Consider the following 16,391-nt stretch of genomic DNA (forward strand, 5'->3'; position numbering starts at 1 on the left):
AATTACACGTATATTCATTTTCAAAAGTTACAGAACTCAAAAGGTTCTGCACAACAGGAATGAATTTAAATCCTTTAAAGCACATTTCCCTTGATGTTGAAACAATAGGTTATCAACCTGTCACTCAAGGCATGCGCTGTCACTTTAGGAACTTTACGTAACTTCAGCGTAAATCTCGCTCCGCCCGTCTAGATGCTCAGCACAGTTCAAAGCGCTTGTCTTTACGCAAACTGCGTTTGTGAATAGCCGGAGCGTAGCGTGTTCGTCTGGCTGGTTCGCTCATGTTTCAGTGGGCCACACGGGGAAGGTAAATAAAGACAGGACGGTCACCAGCGCAACATTTACCCGTCAGGAACAGACAACCAGGGGGCCGTTAACCTCAGCCGTCTTTTTTTAGGGCCTGCTTCGTTCTGTCGTGTTTTGTTTTTGTCAAAACTGCATTACTCACGGGATAAAAGCAGAAAGAGAGGAGAAGAGAGGTGACAACATCGCCTGGGCAGGTGAGAGGAGTGAGTTTATTTAGCTTGTAAGCTAACTGTCTGCAGCATAATTGACTTAGTTGACTTGCTAGCTTTATTGTTATCATTCATAGCTGCTGCACAAACAAGGCTGCGAATAGCTAACCGGTTGTGGTCTAACGTAGTACGTTGGGATGTTCAACTGCCATTTACACTTGGAAAAAGCGACACTTGCCCTCAGTAATGTTCCTGTGCTGAAGCCAAACTGACAGCAGACAAGAACCAGATCTGAGCAGAAGAGTTATGCATGTATGTTTTCATAACAGTGATCAGATGGCCATTTCAACCGGTGGCCACTCTTGTTCATCTCAATGATTGTTCATCAGAGGTGTCATGCACGAGGGAAGCAGGCTGTTTTTGAATTATTGCATAAGGACAGCAAAGTAAACCTGCACTGTTTGTGCACGTGCAATCTCGGTTAATTGTTAATAGATATCTTCAGGAACAATGGAATCTGTGTAATCCGTCTAGTCTGGATAAGCTGATGGAACATATGTTTATGTCAGTGGAAAGGTAGCTCAGTCCACAGGATTAATCTCAAGTCGATGATTCATTGTCTTTCAGGCTTTGTTTATTTATATACTCACGATGATCGCAGTAACTTTCTATGCAACTAGGGCTACAACCTTTCTGATACCAGTCTAGAGGTCCCCAACCAGGGGGCTGAAAACTTCTAAAGGGGCCTCTTAAAATTTAAATGAAGAGAAAACAACAATAAGTTTAAACAAAATCCCATTTCATTTTCATTTCTAGACATTACTAGAAAAGTAATGCAAATGATTGAAATTAACATGTTATAACAAGCATACTTTTTTGATTTACAGCATAACATGATATCTACTAACATGTGCTACATGTTCAAATAAAGTTTTGATGTCAAAATGATAAATTATTGGTATTTATCTGCTCTGTGAATAATTATACATACCTTAGTAAATAATAATAATTATTATTCGTTACATTTATATTTATATACATTGGTCTGAACAAAAACTGCAGACAGGCTGAATGAACATGTAAATCCTCTCTGACAGTAGGTGGCACTTATGGAACTGCAAAAATAGAGCCGTTTCCTAAGAAACTAAGAAGCAGCGCTTGTTAAAGGGAGAATTCACCCTAAAATGAAAATGAAGTCATTATTTACTCACCCTGGTGTTGTTCTAATGCCATATACCCTTCTTTCTTTTATGGACTACAAAAGGAGATTAAAAAAAAAAATGTCCCACTCACGCTTGTCATAAAATGTGAATTGCGACCAGCATCAAGCTTTTTAAAATAGACGCAACAGTATCACAGAATGATCCCATGCGACTCGTCTCGTATATTCCAAGTGTTCTGGAGGGTATATGATATGTGTTTGTCGTCGTAACAAGAAGTTATTGCATTCACCTCTGTCACCTGTCATTCTGACTGTCACCTGACAGCAGGAGTTCTGGTCCGGAGGTATTTAACTATTTTTGGGATTTCTAGGCGTTGGATTTGGTTCGACTTTCGAGTGAGACATTTAAAAAAAAAAAACTCCTTTTGTAGTCCATAAAATAAAGAATGGTGAACGGCATTAGAACAACAGCAGGGTCAGTAATATATGACTTTATTTTCACTTTAGAGTGGTGTAGTATCCCTTTAAGACTTTTAGTCACTACACAGAGGTAAGATAAAAAGAAAATGCCTTTGAAACTTTTCAGAAGACCGTCAGTTCCCTTCATATAACATACAATAATATAATTCATTCATATGTTCATTCATACCTTTTTCCTCAGCATTCTTTTAAAACTGCTTACTGCCTCGCAATGTTTTTTATACAAAAACCAATACTGCATGGTTTGCCTGCTTGATACTATTGCTAACTTTGTTTAATGATGGACACAGTAGCCTATTTATCATGAATTTTTCAAATCGCAGTATACAAATATGGTTTAATGATAATTAAACTATGAAATGTTAATACTACTAACCGTCTGGTATTTTATCGTGGTTTATACTGATGAAAGCCAAAATATGAATGCCATTGTATATTTTTGAAAACAAAACTAGGGCTATGGGGTCTTCGAATATTGTTGTGGACAGTGGTGGGCCTTGGAGTCAAAAAGGTTGAGAAGAACCACTGATCTAGACCCTTTACCACTTCACTACTGTCACTTTTATAACACTTAATGATGACATTTTATTTACTTGTAGATATCTCAAGGTGTTAGTTTGATCCAGCCTCACAGTGTGTTGCCATGGCGATGCGGGAGTTAGTGGATGCGGAATGTGGGGGAGCCAATCCCCTTATGAAGCTGACTGGTCACATGACCCAAGAAGGAGGGGCTTGGAGACATCGCTCAACACCCACTGTAAGTTACTAAACTTTTTTTTTGTAACCGGTGGAAATGTTTGTCTCAAACCCTAATCAAACACAACAGAACAACTAATCAAGGTCTTCAGGATTACTAGAAAGCTGCAGGCAGGTCAGCTTTTTCGGGGTTGGAGTTATACCCTTCAGGAAAGTGGACCTAGAGGGCCAGAGTTGAGAACCTCTGATGTAAATACACTGATTTGCCCAAGAATGTGTCTATTCATCATAGTGTTTACAATCATCCCTAATGATGGTGGCTCCGGCTCTCAACCATGCTGAAAATGAGACTTTATCCCAAAAAGTCTGATCATCAGAAGTTTAGGAATTCAATTTTGTTTTGAATTTCGTTTCTTGCGGGCATGACAACAGCATTCTATAACCAAACTGACACCTGCAAATTATAGGACTCGCAAAATTAGGACTTATTGGTAAGCTAACCAAATGATTTATTGACTGATCAGAAAGTAATTAATAGATTTATCTGAAAGATATTATTAATTAGTTAGATTATTCATCTAAAAATATATATTTTTTGATGCATTAATTTACTATTTGCAGTGATTCATATATATATATATAAATATGCAAATAAGGCAAATAATAGTTGCAGCCTTGAAAATAATAAAATCTAACGATTAAATTAATATTAAAAGCTTTTTTTACTCTTTCCCCCCCCATAGATTCCTCCTACTCCAATTGAAATAGCTACGGAAGAGGAGGTGTGTATTTTGGTCTTTTAATATTTCAAGGTGTTTTCAATTTCAATGACCTGATGTTTGTATCGGGTCAAGTAGTCTGTGATCATGTCCCGTGTTCTTAGTGTAATGATATCCTGTTGTTTTTGAAATCCAGCTTGTCAGTGAGTTTCTACAGGCCCCACAACGGCCTCCTCACAGTTTTGATATGGGTCAACTGCTGGAGGAAATGCAGCAGATAGATCAACAGAACTACAGACAGGCTCCACAGAGAGGTAGTGTGCACAAACACACATCCAGACAGACTTCAGCATGTGTAAGTGTGATATAACTCTGTTTTCTTTTCTCAGCTCCTGATGTGGCTGCTCTGGCGCTGTCTGGCGATTGGGCAGCAGAGTTCTTGTCTAATGCTGACTCCGCCTCTTCTTCTGCACAAGCTGGTCTTGATCCAGCTGATGCTGATTGGACCAGAGAATTCATCAATGAAGTTGCAGGTTAACATATATACACACACACACACCTAACAAAAGTTCTGGCAGTGACATCAATTTTGTGTTTTGCAAAGTTTTTTCACATATATCTATGGTATACTGGAAAACAATGGTAAGTATTCATTCAGTTGTAAAGGCTTTTATCGCCAAAAGCATTTGATATATGCAATATTTACAGTGTTGACTCTTCTTCATAACCTCTGTATTTCACTCATGCTGGGTATTACCTTCTGGGCCAAATCCTGACTGATGGCGATCGAATCTTGACTTATTAATAGTTGTTCACAATTTGTGCGCTTTTGTTTGTCCACGCACCTTTTGAGGATTGACCACAGGTTCTCTAAGGGATTAAGATCCGGGGAGGTCCCTGGCCACAGATCCAAAATTTCAATATAATAATCTCAGAGCCACTTCATTATTACTCTTATCTTTTAACATGGTGCTCCATAATGCTGGAAAATGCATGGATCATCACCAAATCGCTCCTGGATCATTGAGAGAAGGCATATATTATATCCTTTTTTAATTTAAGATGCTATTAGATGTCATTAAAATGTCATTAGGTGACAACTGACAATTCTGGCAAATCTTTACTCATCTTTGCCTAGCCACCCTTTCATTCTCTGTAGCTTTAGTTTTTCTGTTCTCTTTTACTATACTTCGACCACTCAGTTCCCTTCCTCCTGTCTCATAGACCCGGGCCGCTGGGCTGAGGAGTACCTGGAGCAATCAGAGGAGAAGTTATGGCTTGGAGATTTGGGAGAAAGAGTCCAGGACAAAGAATGGTATTTTATGTTTCTTAAAAGGAGAAATATAGAGAGACTTGGCATAAGAATATTATAAACTATAGTTTTTTTTTTTATGTTTCGAAAGAAGTCTCTTATACTCACCAAGGCTGCATTTATTTGATCACAAATACAATAAAGTATATACAGCAGTTGTTTATTATTTGAAATATCTTTTGTAATATTTGAAATGTCTTTACTGTCACTTTCGATCAACTTAATTTATCCTTGCCTAATAAAAAAATGATATTCAAACATTTGAATGGTATCGTACATAGATTATAAGGCTGATTTATACTTCTGCGTCGGACCTACGCCGGAGTATCTACATTATAGACTACGCGTTGGTTTTCATTTATACTTCTGCGTCGTTGTCCACGTTGACGCGCAATTACACATGCATAGCATGTGAAACCCGAGAGAGGGGTTCTAGCAGACCAATCACAGCACTTGCGCCCGCGTAGACGCGTTGTTACATTTTTGGAGAGGTGTACGTCAGGGTACGCCGAAGGGTACGGACGCTACACACTGCCTACGACGTAGCTACGGCGGGAGTTCGACGCAGAAGTATAAATTGGGCTTAAGGTTAGATCAAGAGTAATAGATGTTTACAGAGTCCTGATCCTATCCTTACTTTAATGTATTTTTTATACCATCAGGACACAAGAATACCAGTCAGGTGAAGAACTACGTCAAACAGCGAATGAACTCCTTGCCAAAGTGGACGACCCTAAACTCAAGAACACAGAGGTGAGAGCAAAAGGAAGGGTCTCCCCGCTGTCGGTGTTGTTTAAGTGTTCTTTGAGCTGCACCTGAAACACTTTAGTCCAAGTCACCACATGCATTGATATATTAAACAAGCATGCACATATTTCAACTAAAACACAAATTGTAAACCAATAGTTCCACTTCCAAAAATTATATTTTTTATATGAACAGTCCATATATAAGTATATATTCTATATACTATATAGATATATTCTATATTCTATACCACAAACTGCCTACGGTTGGTAGGCAGTTTTACTTGGTAGAAGAACTGTTTATTCTGATAGCTATAAATACATTTTACCATAAGTAAGGAGTTTTTTGGCAATCCACCTTGGTAAAATCCCTGTGCCACATGGCTTTTTATGACATATTGCTGTATTAAATGCAGCAGCACTGGAACTTTGTTAACATACACTTTAGTTAAATGTCTAGCAAAAAACTTTTCATAAACTTAACTATATCAAAATAAATCTGCTCTGCTTTCACGCATGCCACATCACAGAAATGATCCATCACAACGGATCCCTCAAGTTAAGATAAAACCGTGTTAATGTTGTCTCAAGGGATCATTTTACATCCCACTTGCATCCCCCGAATGCACTTCTGGATAATATTGAAAAGGTTAAGTAGTACATTACTGACCACAGATTCTCTATGGGATTAAAAATGATTATTACTTAGATTCATTTTTGCCTTGTGGTTGATGAGAAAGTGATGTGACATCGTACACGTTTTCATGGGCATTTCTTCATTCTCTTTTTTCATTTAACTCGGCTCTGGCTTTGTCATATCATTTGGGATATGCTATGCTTTTGCCCGTTACTCCTTCCTCCTTGTGTCTGACCATAACTGTCAAGAAGAAACCACTGATGGACTTGTGTGTGTGTGTGTGTTCAATGCATCGCCAACGTGTTTCCTGTTAGCAGTAGATGTGTAATAGCTGTTGTTGTTGTTGTTGTTATTGTGTAGTTCCTGCGGTTCATTAGGCAGATTGGCGATGGCAGTGTGACTGTGGAGGACAGAGCAGGAAAAGAGCACACTGATAAAGCACAGGCCAAGGAGGCACAGCACTGGGCCTCAAGCCTTAACCAGGTACGAGCCCTTCCCAGCTCCTCTGATAGAGGAAGCACTGTGAAGGGTGACACGACTGCAGCCCTTTGGCAGCCATCTTGGCTCTTCTCAAGCTGTAACTACATGGCATTCTGTAAATCCTTGCCGATTTGCACTGCAGGGATTTAAGTACTAACCCATGTGAAAATACCGTTTTGGAGAGTTTAATTCGCTATAGAGACTGAATTCTGTACACACAGTGGAGACTAAGACCACGTTTTAAATTTGGTTTTCAAAATCTATTTTCAATACTAACAAAAGTTTGAGTATTTGGTTTGAGTATAACAAAAATTATACTTACAAGTTTGGGGTCAGTAAGATTTATTTTTTATTTTTATAAATTAATAGTTTTATTCAGCAATGATTAATTAAATCTATCAAAAGTGACTGTAAAGACAAAATTTAAATGTCATTTCTGTCAAATAAATGCTGTTCTTTTGAACCCATCAAAGAGTCTTAATAAAAAGTATAATGGTCGTCACCCAAAAATGTAACAGTTTTTTTAATTGTATTTTGGTGAGCTTTTTATCAGCTTTGGTGAGCATATAAGACTTTTTTTTCAAAAACATTTAAAAAATCTTACTAACCCCAAACTGTTGAACTGTAGTGTAATCTATTTTCAAAATCATCTATCAAACTGTTTTATATATTGAATTATAAACATATTAGTTAATTATAAACATTAGTTAAAATACTTTGATTTAATACAGTTTATAACAAAATATTATGATGTAAAATGAATAAGAAATATTAAAGATTATCCACTATTTCTAGGTCATCAGTCAAATGTGTGGAGTTAATGCAGCTTGAGTTTTCACTCGTATTGTTACACAGATAATATAAATATGGATTAAATTAGAAACAGTATTTTCACTTGTGGTCTCGGACGTTTGGGCCCCACTGTATATCAAGCTATGTTTTCTTTCAAGGATAAATCACAATTGTCCAGGTCTAGGTCTTGGAAACTGGCCCTTGTTTCTAAAAAAGATCTTGGTTTTATCCCATGGTTCAAACGAGCAGTAGTTTAATTGTGATATTTCCTTCTTCCTTCTATCATGGACGATCATCATGGCATGATCCCTGCATTTTAATATTTTAACCCCCATCCATGCCTAAATTTTCCCACTATCCCTAACAATCTCACACCAAAAGCACACTATCCATAAATACCCCCTACCTGTACCCTCTGTCCCAAACTTGCTGCCCAGTTCCTGGAAACAAGGGAAGGGACTGTAGAAGTGGAAACCCGAGAGGGCAAAGAGAAGAATGACAAAGTTAAAGCTAAACAGGCAGAGCAGTGGGCTACTATCGTCAGGCAGGTAGGACCCTGATCACCTGGCAACAGTGATGATGCAGTAGTCCTGCTATGTGTTCTGCCTTTGTAGGCTTGTCATGTTCATTATGTTAACTAGCTCCTGCTGACCTGCTGCCTTAAAGAGAGCAGACTTGCTTTAGTCTAATAGTGCTTTTAACAGAGTTATCACTGAAAGACCTGTACAGCTAAAACCCTGCTCACACTGCTTTTCACTTGTGCCCAGCTAATGAAACCACTTTGACTTCCTGCAATAGTGAAGGTACACTGAGCACTGCTTGCTATTTTTAATATAGAGAGGAAAGGAAAGATGAATGAATGAGGGTGAGTTTTTTTTCTTCCTCTGTTGGTCTCTCATGCCCTCTTTCTTTTTCCATTACATCTTTTCTTTTTTTTTTCCACTCTCATTCATCACAGTATGTTGTCTTTTTTTCCCTTCATCCGAGTATTATTTAAAGGTGCAGTAAGCGATTTTTGAAAAACGTTAAAAGGGGATCGGACTGAGAACCACAACAAACTTGTAGCCAATCAGCAGTAGGGGGCGTGTCCACTCATAATGGGAGAGGAGAGAGAGAGCAAGAGGGAGCATTATCTTGCTTCGCTTCTGCTATAATAAAAGAAACACTCTTGCATTGTGTGTTTGTGCATTTTAGGGATGGGTGTGTTTGTTTGGGTTGGTTTCAAATATGAACAATGTGTTCTACAACGATTTTGAGAAATCGCTTATTGCACCATTTGCAGGCTCTGTGATGTGTTAATATGGAGGCTGTTAACAGCCTGGCATGTCGCTGTGCTCGGTAGGTTTCGGCAGATTCTGCAGAATCATGGGTGGATGAATTCGCCACTTATGGGCCAGACTTCCAGCAGGCCAAAGCAGCGGTGGAGGTGAGCCAGGCTGCACACTTGCACACATATACATGAACTTGAGTGTGATACCCTTGCATTCATTGGTGCGTGTGTGTTGTTGTGTGAGTTCAGAGTGATGTTGATTTCTGGGAGAAACTCCAGCAGGAGTGGGAGGAAATGGCGAAGAGGGATGCTGAAGCTCACCCTTGGCTCTCGGACTTCGACCAGATGCTCAGCAGCTCTTACGACAAGGTATCTGGATATACACCTGTGCCCATTTACAGCATGGATACTTCCACCTAACTGAAAACTTGAGCTCTTTCCCAGGCTGTTATCTGTGCTTTATTACAGTTTATTCAGTGGTTAGTTCCGGTCTTTGATTCGTTGTAAAAATAGACAAAATAACTGTCAATATGATGTCTAGAATGTACGTTACTTAAAAGGCACCTATTATGCCCCTTTTCTCAAGATGTAAAATCAGTCTCTGATGTCCCCATGGTGTGTATGTGAAGTTTTAGCTTGAAATACCCAACAGATATTTTTTTACAGCTTGTTTAAATTGTCACTTTTTGGGGATCAGAAAAATGCACCGTTTTAGTGTATCCCTTTAATAGCAAATGAGCTGCTGATGCCGGCAAAGAGGGCGGAGCCTCACGAGCTTGCGCTCTCTCAGGACAGTCTCATCTCAAAGAATGATAATATCATAACAGTAACTCTCAGTAGTGTTCATTTCGACCCGGAGTCAAACAATAATCCCCACAGAGCCAGAGAATATATTCTGTATGGAGATAGAACAGGTATAGTTTACTTTAATTGTGGTTATAATGTATTTGTCATCTGCTTTTATCCACTTTTAATTCAAGCCTGCTTGTAGCAGACCGCGTCCGAATGATGGGCAAAAATATACTGATGAGTTCAATGAAGTTTATTGTATATCACACAAAATATGAAGCATCAGTTTTACTCCAGAAAATCACTGTAAGAGCTGAATAAACACCGTATAAGAAGTGCGCATTAAACTCTCTCCCTCCCTTTCATTATCATGAACATACACAGCGAAGTACACAAAACTAACTTTGTATCTGTATGTGCTTATGGTAAACTTTATATCTGTAAAACGACTCGATGAGCTGTCATAAAGTGCGCGCTCTCACTTTTATTTCTGCCGTGATCAGTGACGTTAGGCCTGTGCTCCGGAGACTGTAAGCTTGATCACGAATAGTTTACTGATCCATCCTCTAGTAACAACAAGAGTAAATGACGAGTCCGACTGCTACGTTCATTCTTACATCCAACAACAAAACACCTCAATCACTTTCGAGGACATTCTTGTCTACAGCTGCTCCAGCGTCGAAACAATGGCGGACTGTGTTTAGCTCACTCAGGGTGGGTCTATGCTCAAACCGCAGTGTCAATCAACAGTTGTGGGCGGGGCTTGTGCAAATCTACGTCAAATTGCCCCGAATCTGAGAACAGCTTGTTCTGAGACAGTGCTTATGATTTATGGGGATTTAAAAAAAAAAAGCACTGGCTGGATTTTTATCATTATAGGATGGTTGTGTACACACACTGCCAACACACATTTATGTTCAAACGCCATGTATAAGTGAATTTTGCATAATAGGTGCCCTTTAATATAAACCTCTAGTTGAACTGTTGTATAAGAGCAATATCATACTCTCAATCATGCTGTTACCTGTGGCCGAATCTCTAAATTAAGTTTAAATTTTCTGCACAAAATCATTTAATCATTTTCTTTTCTTTAAAGGTGCTATGTGGAGTTTTTCTACTAAAATTAATAAATGTTTTATTGCCTGTGTGTGAATGGGTTGTAATCTCACAATAAAATGATCCACTTGGCGGGTTTTGCTATTACCTCTGAAAGCAAGTATTCCTATTTCTATGTGATGCTCCGGGTCGGATTTGCCGCGAAATCCAGTGACGTGACTGAGACCTGCATGCGCGCTCCCGAGCGTCTCGCCTCTTGCCTCGTCTACTGACTTTGCACTCAACAGCGACGACACTGCAACTTTATGACATGGAGTCTGCTAATACTAAGAAATGACCAGCACAACACAGACTCCAACACAAACTCCACATAATAATAAAAAATTTAAAAAGCATGCGCACGAGCACTCGCTTGTAAACGTTTTGGTTGCAATCTGAAACATCACCGCTAGATGCCGCTGAAAACTCCATACAGCACCTTTAAGTAGTTTTTATTTATTTATCCAAATTCAATTTATTTAATTTCAATTTATTTGATATAATAATACTGTGAAATATTATTACAATTTATATTTTTAATAGATTTTTAATTTATAATTAAACTGAATTTAATTTAACAGCAGCCATTATTCCAGTATTCAGTGTGATCCTTTAGAAATGATTTTATTTCACATTTTCAAATTTTAATAATTGTTAATGTTATTAAGATTATAAACGTCTTTACTGTCACTTTTAATCAGCCTAATACACTCTTTCTGAATAAAAGTATTAATTTCTCACACACACACACACACAAAAAAAACTTACTGACCCCAAACTTTTGAACAGTGGTGTGTTTTATTCAGGTATCCAAACCTTTTCAAAGAATGATTTAAAAAAATAATTGGGAAAAAATACTTAATTGGAAAAAAATATTTACTTTCATGTTGTTGGTCCCATTAAAATGAGTGTGAATACGTATTTACTCTTCTCCTAGGGATATCAATTCGAAGAAGACAACCCCTACCTGTCCCACGATGATCCGTTTGCTGAGGGCGTGAAGAGGATGGAGGCGGGGGACATTCCTGGAGCCGTACGTCTCTTCGAGAGCGCGGTTCAGAAAGAGCCAGACAACCAGCTGGTCAGAGCCTCATACGTATAAACCCGACATCCAAAAACCGATGATACATTTTGTCTCAAGGGACTCTAACTCTGTTCTACTTTCTTGTTTGTCTTTGTGAAACGCTGACTGTGTGTGATGATACTGCAGGCTTGGCAATATCTGGGCACCTGCCAGGCGGAGAACGAGCAAGAGTTTGCTGCTATCAGCGCCCTCCGCAGGTGAGAAGTATAACTGCAGTCTTACTGTGCACATCAATTTAATTCTCCTGACTAGTCTATGACAAATATGATTTATTAAAATACTGCTCCCGCCTTTTAAATTCAAGTCTCAATTGTTGTTTTCAGATGTATTGAGCTGAAAAAGGACAATCTGACGGCTCTCATGGCTCTAGCTGTGAGCTTCACCAATGAGTCACTGCACAGACAGGCCTGCGAGACGCTCCGTGATTGGTTGAGGCACAACCCCAAATACAGGCCTATCCTGGAGCAGCATGAACGGGAGAAGGAGAGGGAGGGCGTGAGAGAGAAGGAGAAAGAGAGGGAGAGATTTGGATCTCTTTTGCCAGAGTAAGAGGAGTCTTGAATGCAGTAAAAAAAAACATTCTGGGTTCGAGGTCTGAAAAACTGATCCTGTTTATTTCCATTGTAACTGTGTGCTAACAAGATGCAAGCTGTTAATGGCATCTCTTCTTGTTAATCAGCTGCGATGAGGAACATTCGATTTTGTTGATTGCACCGGGTACAGGTTTCGCTCCTTAAAAGTTTGGGTTCAATAAGATATTTCTGATAGAAATTAATACATTTATTCAGTAATTTTATTTCAAATAAATCCTGTTTACTTTTGATTCATCAAATAATACTACAAAAAGTCACAGTTTTCTCTAAAATATTAAGCAGCACAGGCACAACTGTTTTCAACATTGATAATAATAATAAGAAATGTTTCTTGAGCACCAAATCAGCATATTAGAAAATTCAGCTTTACCAAATGGTTAGGGCACATTACTGTAACCGTGATATCTGCTTTTAAAATATATTTTTTTTACCACAATTTTTATTATTTTACCACAAATATGCTTAAAACTTTAACTTTTATTAGACACAGAATTCCGTTAAATCTTATTCATGATTGTAAAACACTGTGGATTAATCAGATGTGGAAGATGCCAGTTTTCAGTGCCTGTCGACACCGGCATAAAATGTGCATAAGAAACTGGACAGGGCATTGTAACCAAGCAACAGATTTACATTTGTCACCAATCATAAGCGAGCAGTGCTCTAAAAATACATCTAACACAAACACAGGTGTGTTCCATCCAAGTGTTTTAATCAGTTGACAGTGCAGATATTAAAATACTTTTTGGTATGACTCAAGAATGAGTATGCACTGTCTTTTCTTTATTTAAAGAAAGTAAAATCTACTCACAATTTTGTTCCAAACCTTCCTGACTGGCTATCTTCTGTGGAGCACAAAAAGGATGGTTTTAGAATAATATTCTAGCCTTATGAAAGTGAATGAGCACTGGGGTTTCTTAAGCTCCAGAATGACAAAAAGCACCATGAAAGTGTCATAAAATTGACTGTATTCCAAGTCTTTTGAATCTATATGATTGTATTTGGTCATGCAGGTGAATAAATAATGAGAGTATTTGAGTTTTTTGGGTGGATATCCCTTTGAGCTACAGACTAATCCAGTTCTTTCTTCTTCCTCTTAGGGCACTGTTCAGTGAAGTGCAGACGCTGTTTTTGAGTGCGGCGGCCGCTGACCCCGCACGAGTTGACCCTGAGCTGCAGTGTGGTCTGGGCGTTCTCTTCAACCTCAGTGGAGAGTATGACAAGGCTGTGGACTGCTTCAGTGCCGCCCTGTCGGTGATGCCACAGGTTGGTTCATTCACACTTAAAAGTGGGGTAAGCGTTATTTGAAAAACGCTGTTTGGAAGTTAGTCGGACCGACACACGAACAACAACAGCAAACGTTTGTAGCCAATCAGCATTAGTATGACGGTGGAGGAGAAAGAACGAGCAAGAGGGAGATTTGAAGAAAGACTGCAGAAATGGAGATGAGACACAATACAAAAGAGAAAAGCTCAGAAGAAATCACTGGAAAATTAAGATTTATGACTGGGCAAGAGCTTTAGGACCCGTGTAAATTTTCGAGTCCTGGAGAGAGCTAAACGGGAAGGCCTGAAAACAGACGCAGAGGTTACTTTGATTCGCTCCACACATGAGTAACACTGGGTTTGAGTGTCATTGTTTGTCTGGAGCTGCTGTGCTGTTGGCTACTAACAATCGACTCTTGTTTTTAATTACTATTCTTTTGTGCTTTCTTGTCATTTGTTCATCATCTGCACTTTATTTTTCGTGAAGCATTATTTTGTTGCACTTCTGCTATAATAAATAGACACCCACTCTTGGATTGTGTGTGTAACGGAGCCCAGCTAGAGAGAGTCGCGCTGACGAACGCTAGAGAATCCGGTGTTTAGCGCCATTGCACTCGCATGCAGGGGGATCGGGGTTCGAGACCGACTCGAAGCAGGGCAGTTAGGATTGGAGGCGGAGTTTTGGAGGCGGAGTTTTGGAGGCGGAGCATTGAAGAGAGGGGTGTGTTTGTTTGGGTTGAATTCAAATATCAACAATGTCCAACTGCGCTTTTGAAACATAGCTTACCCCATAGTGACATACCAAGAATGATAATTTAACTGATAAATGTAAATATTATATTTTATTAATCGTTCTAATTATATGAGAATAGTGAATAAGTCCACACCATAGCTAAATATTATATAGTTATCAGCTAGCTACGACACAGAGAAATTATATCATTGGAATCATTTTCAGAATTTTTTCCAGCTGATGAACGATAAAAACGTTTTCAGCCAATCAGAATCCACCCAACTTCAAAGAGCTTGAGCATTTAATGTCGGCATGAAATGCAAACATATTTTCTTCCCTATTGTGACAGTGTAGGATGGGACTTGATCTTGTTTATGGGGAATGAATTGGATTGTTGTAGTTTGCTATTGCTGTGATGTCATGTGAGTGACAGGTTGTCCCGCCCTCACGCTAGTTAACACATCAGAAGAGAAGAGAAGCCGTTGCAATATTCCATAAAAAATTACATTTGGATTTGATGGTGACTAAAGTAGCCAGCAACATAACTGCAGCATGTGCTTATAACAAACAATGTTGATGTGGACGCTAATACAGTTTATCGTTATAGTTACCTTATAGTTATTGTTGGTGTGAACAGGTCTTTATACATTGTTATATTTTACACATTTTTACACATTGTTCATCAGTATTTTATTTAACATTCTTTCATCTCTCAACCCTACGTGAAGGACTATCTGCTGTGGAACAAGCTGGGAGCAACTCTTGCAAATGGTAATCGCTCCGAGGAAGCGGTCGCTGCTTACAGACGCGCACTGGAGTTACAGCCTGGATTTGTACGCAGCCGATACAACCTGGGCATCAGCTGTGTCAACCTGGGTGCACACAGGTTAGTAAAAGAAGAAGGTTTCATTGGGGGTAAACAAGCAAACAAAAAGCTAAATGCCATTTGTCGTTTCTCCATCAGGGAAGCAGTAGAGCACTTCCTAGAGGCCCTTTCTCTTCAGCGACAGGCCGCAGGGGATGGAGAGGGAGGCGCGGGGCGAGGGCCAGGTTCAGCAGTGACTGTGATGTCAGATAACATCTGGTCCACCTTACGCATGGCACTGAGCATGATGGGAGAAAGCTCGCTATACTCGGCCGCCGACCGGCGAGATCTGGACACGCTGCTGGTGCACTTCTCCCAGAGAGAAGGAGAGACAGATTGAAGGATGCAGGAGTTGAAGGAGCGCATGAAGATAGAATGTGAGTGTGGAGAAGCCTGTTTTGGAGAGAAACATCGAGACTCGTGAAGGACATTTCAACAAAGGGACATGACGTTGCTACAATGTGAGGAGAATAAAAAGAGTGAAAGCCCATTTAGCTCTAGCACTGCATTAATGGACAGACAGATGCCTGAGAAAAAGAGACCATGGTACAGTCAATTTGTTCAAACACAACAGATATTGCTATGGGTTGTCACAAGTTTACGCTTACAGAGAATCTGTTGTAATTTTTCCATTTTGTCAATCTTGACGATTACTGTTCTTTCCATTGTCCTTACCAAAATGACAGTAATATTTCTCTTATGGGGAAAGTAAGGTCCCAGCACTGTGAGCTCAAGAGTACTTGCCTCTGTTTGACAGAGAAGAGGGATGTTGAGATATAATTGTGTTCTACGGCTCCTGTACAAAGTAACAGTGATTTGCAAGCCTTAAAGTTATATTGGCAACTTCATTCGTAAGCGAGACTGAAAGACATGTCTGTAAGCACTCTTTCTTATCGGATATTTGCTCTTGCTGTAAAATTATTTGCTTAATTGTAAATTCGACTTGCCATATTGTGTATTGTACCATAATTATTGTTTTGCATAGCCAATTCATATTGCTATTACTTCAAGCAATAAAGCTTTGACAAAGATGCTTAGTAACTTGAGGAAAAAGATTCATATTTCCAAGCATAAGTAAATAATATCATTTTATGAGTTTATATACTTTTTATAATTACATGAATTTAAAAATGTATCGATTTTCTTTGTGGCATTTTATTCAGATTTTGCTTTTAGCAATAATCAAAATACTGAAATATACTTGTTTTAATATTAATT

At 39.0% G+C, this 16,391-nt stretch overlaps 1 protein-coding gene across 6 annotated transcripts; it reads left to right on the plus strand.

Annotated features, from left to right (window-relative positions):
• The first annotated feature begins 155 nt into the window (after positions 1-155).
• pex5 (peroxisomal biogenesis factor 5) lies at positions 156-16,214 on the plus strand. Of its 6 annotated transcripts, none has more exons than XM_079624563.1 (17): positions 245-500; positions 2,697-2,854; positions 3,537-3,575; positions 3,709-3,826; positions 3,902-4,045; positions 4,737-4,827; positions 5,487-5,577; positions 6,568-6,690; positions 7,917-8,027; positions 8,822-8,905; positions 8,999-9,118; positions 11,571-11,714; positions 11,844-11,914; positions 12,041-12,262; positions 13,411-13,576; positions 15,037-15,194; positions 15,273-16,214. In XM_079624563.1, the coding sequence occupies exons 2-17, from the start codon at positions 2,741-2,743 to the stop codon at positions 15,511-15,513; spliced, it is 2,037 nt and encodes a 678-aa protein (XP_079480689.1). In that variant the 5' UTR covers positions 245-500; positions 2,697-2,740; the 3' UTR covers positions 15,514-16,214. The 6 variants fall into 6 exon arrangements, with proteins under 6 accessions (XP_079480691.1, XP_079480693.1, XP_079480689.1 ...); XM_079624564.1 differs by having other exon boundaries at positions 297-509; XM_079624565.1 differs by lacking the exon at positions 7,917-8,027 and having other exon boundaries at positions 156-500.
• Positions 16,215-16,391: the final 177 nt, after the last annotated feature.

This window comes from Phoxinus phoxinus (assembly GCF_949152265.1).
Source record: "Phoxinus phoxinus genome assembly, chromosome: 10".
NCBI lineage: Eukaryota > Metazoa > Chordata > Actinopteri > Cypriniformes > Leuciscidae > Phoxinus > Phoxinus phoxinus.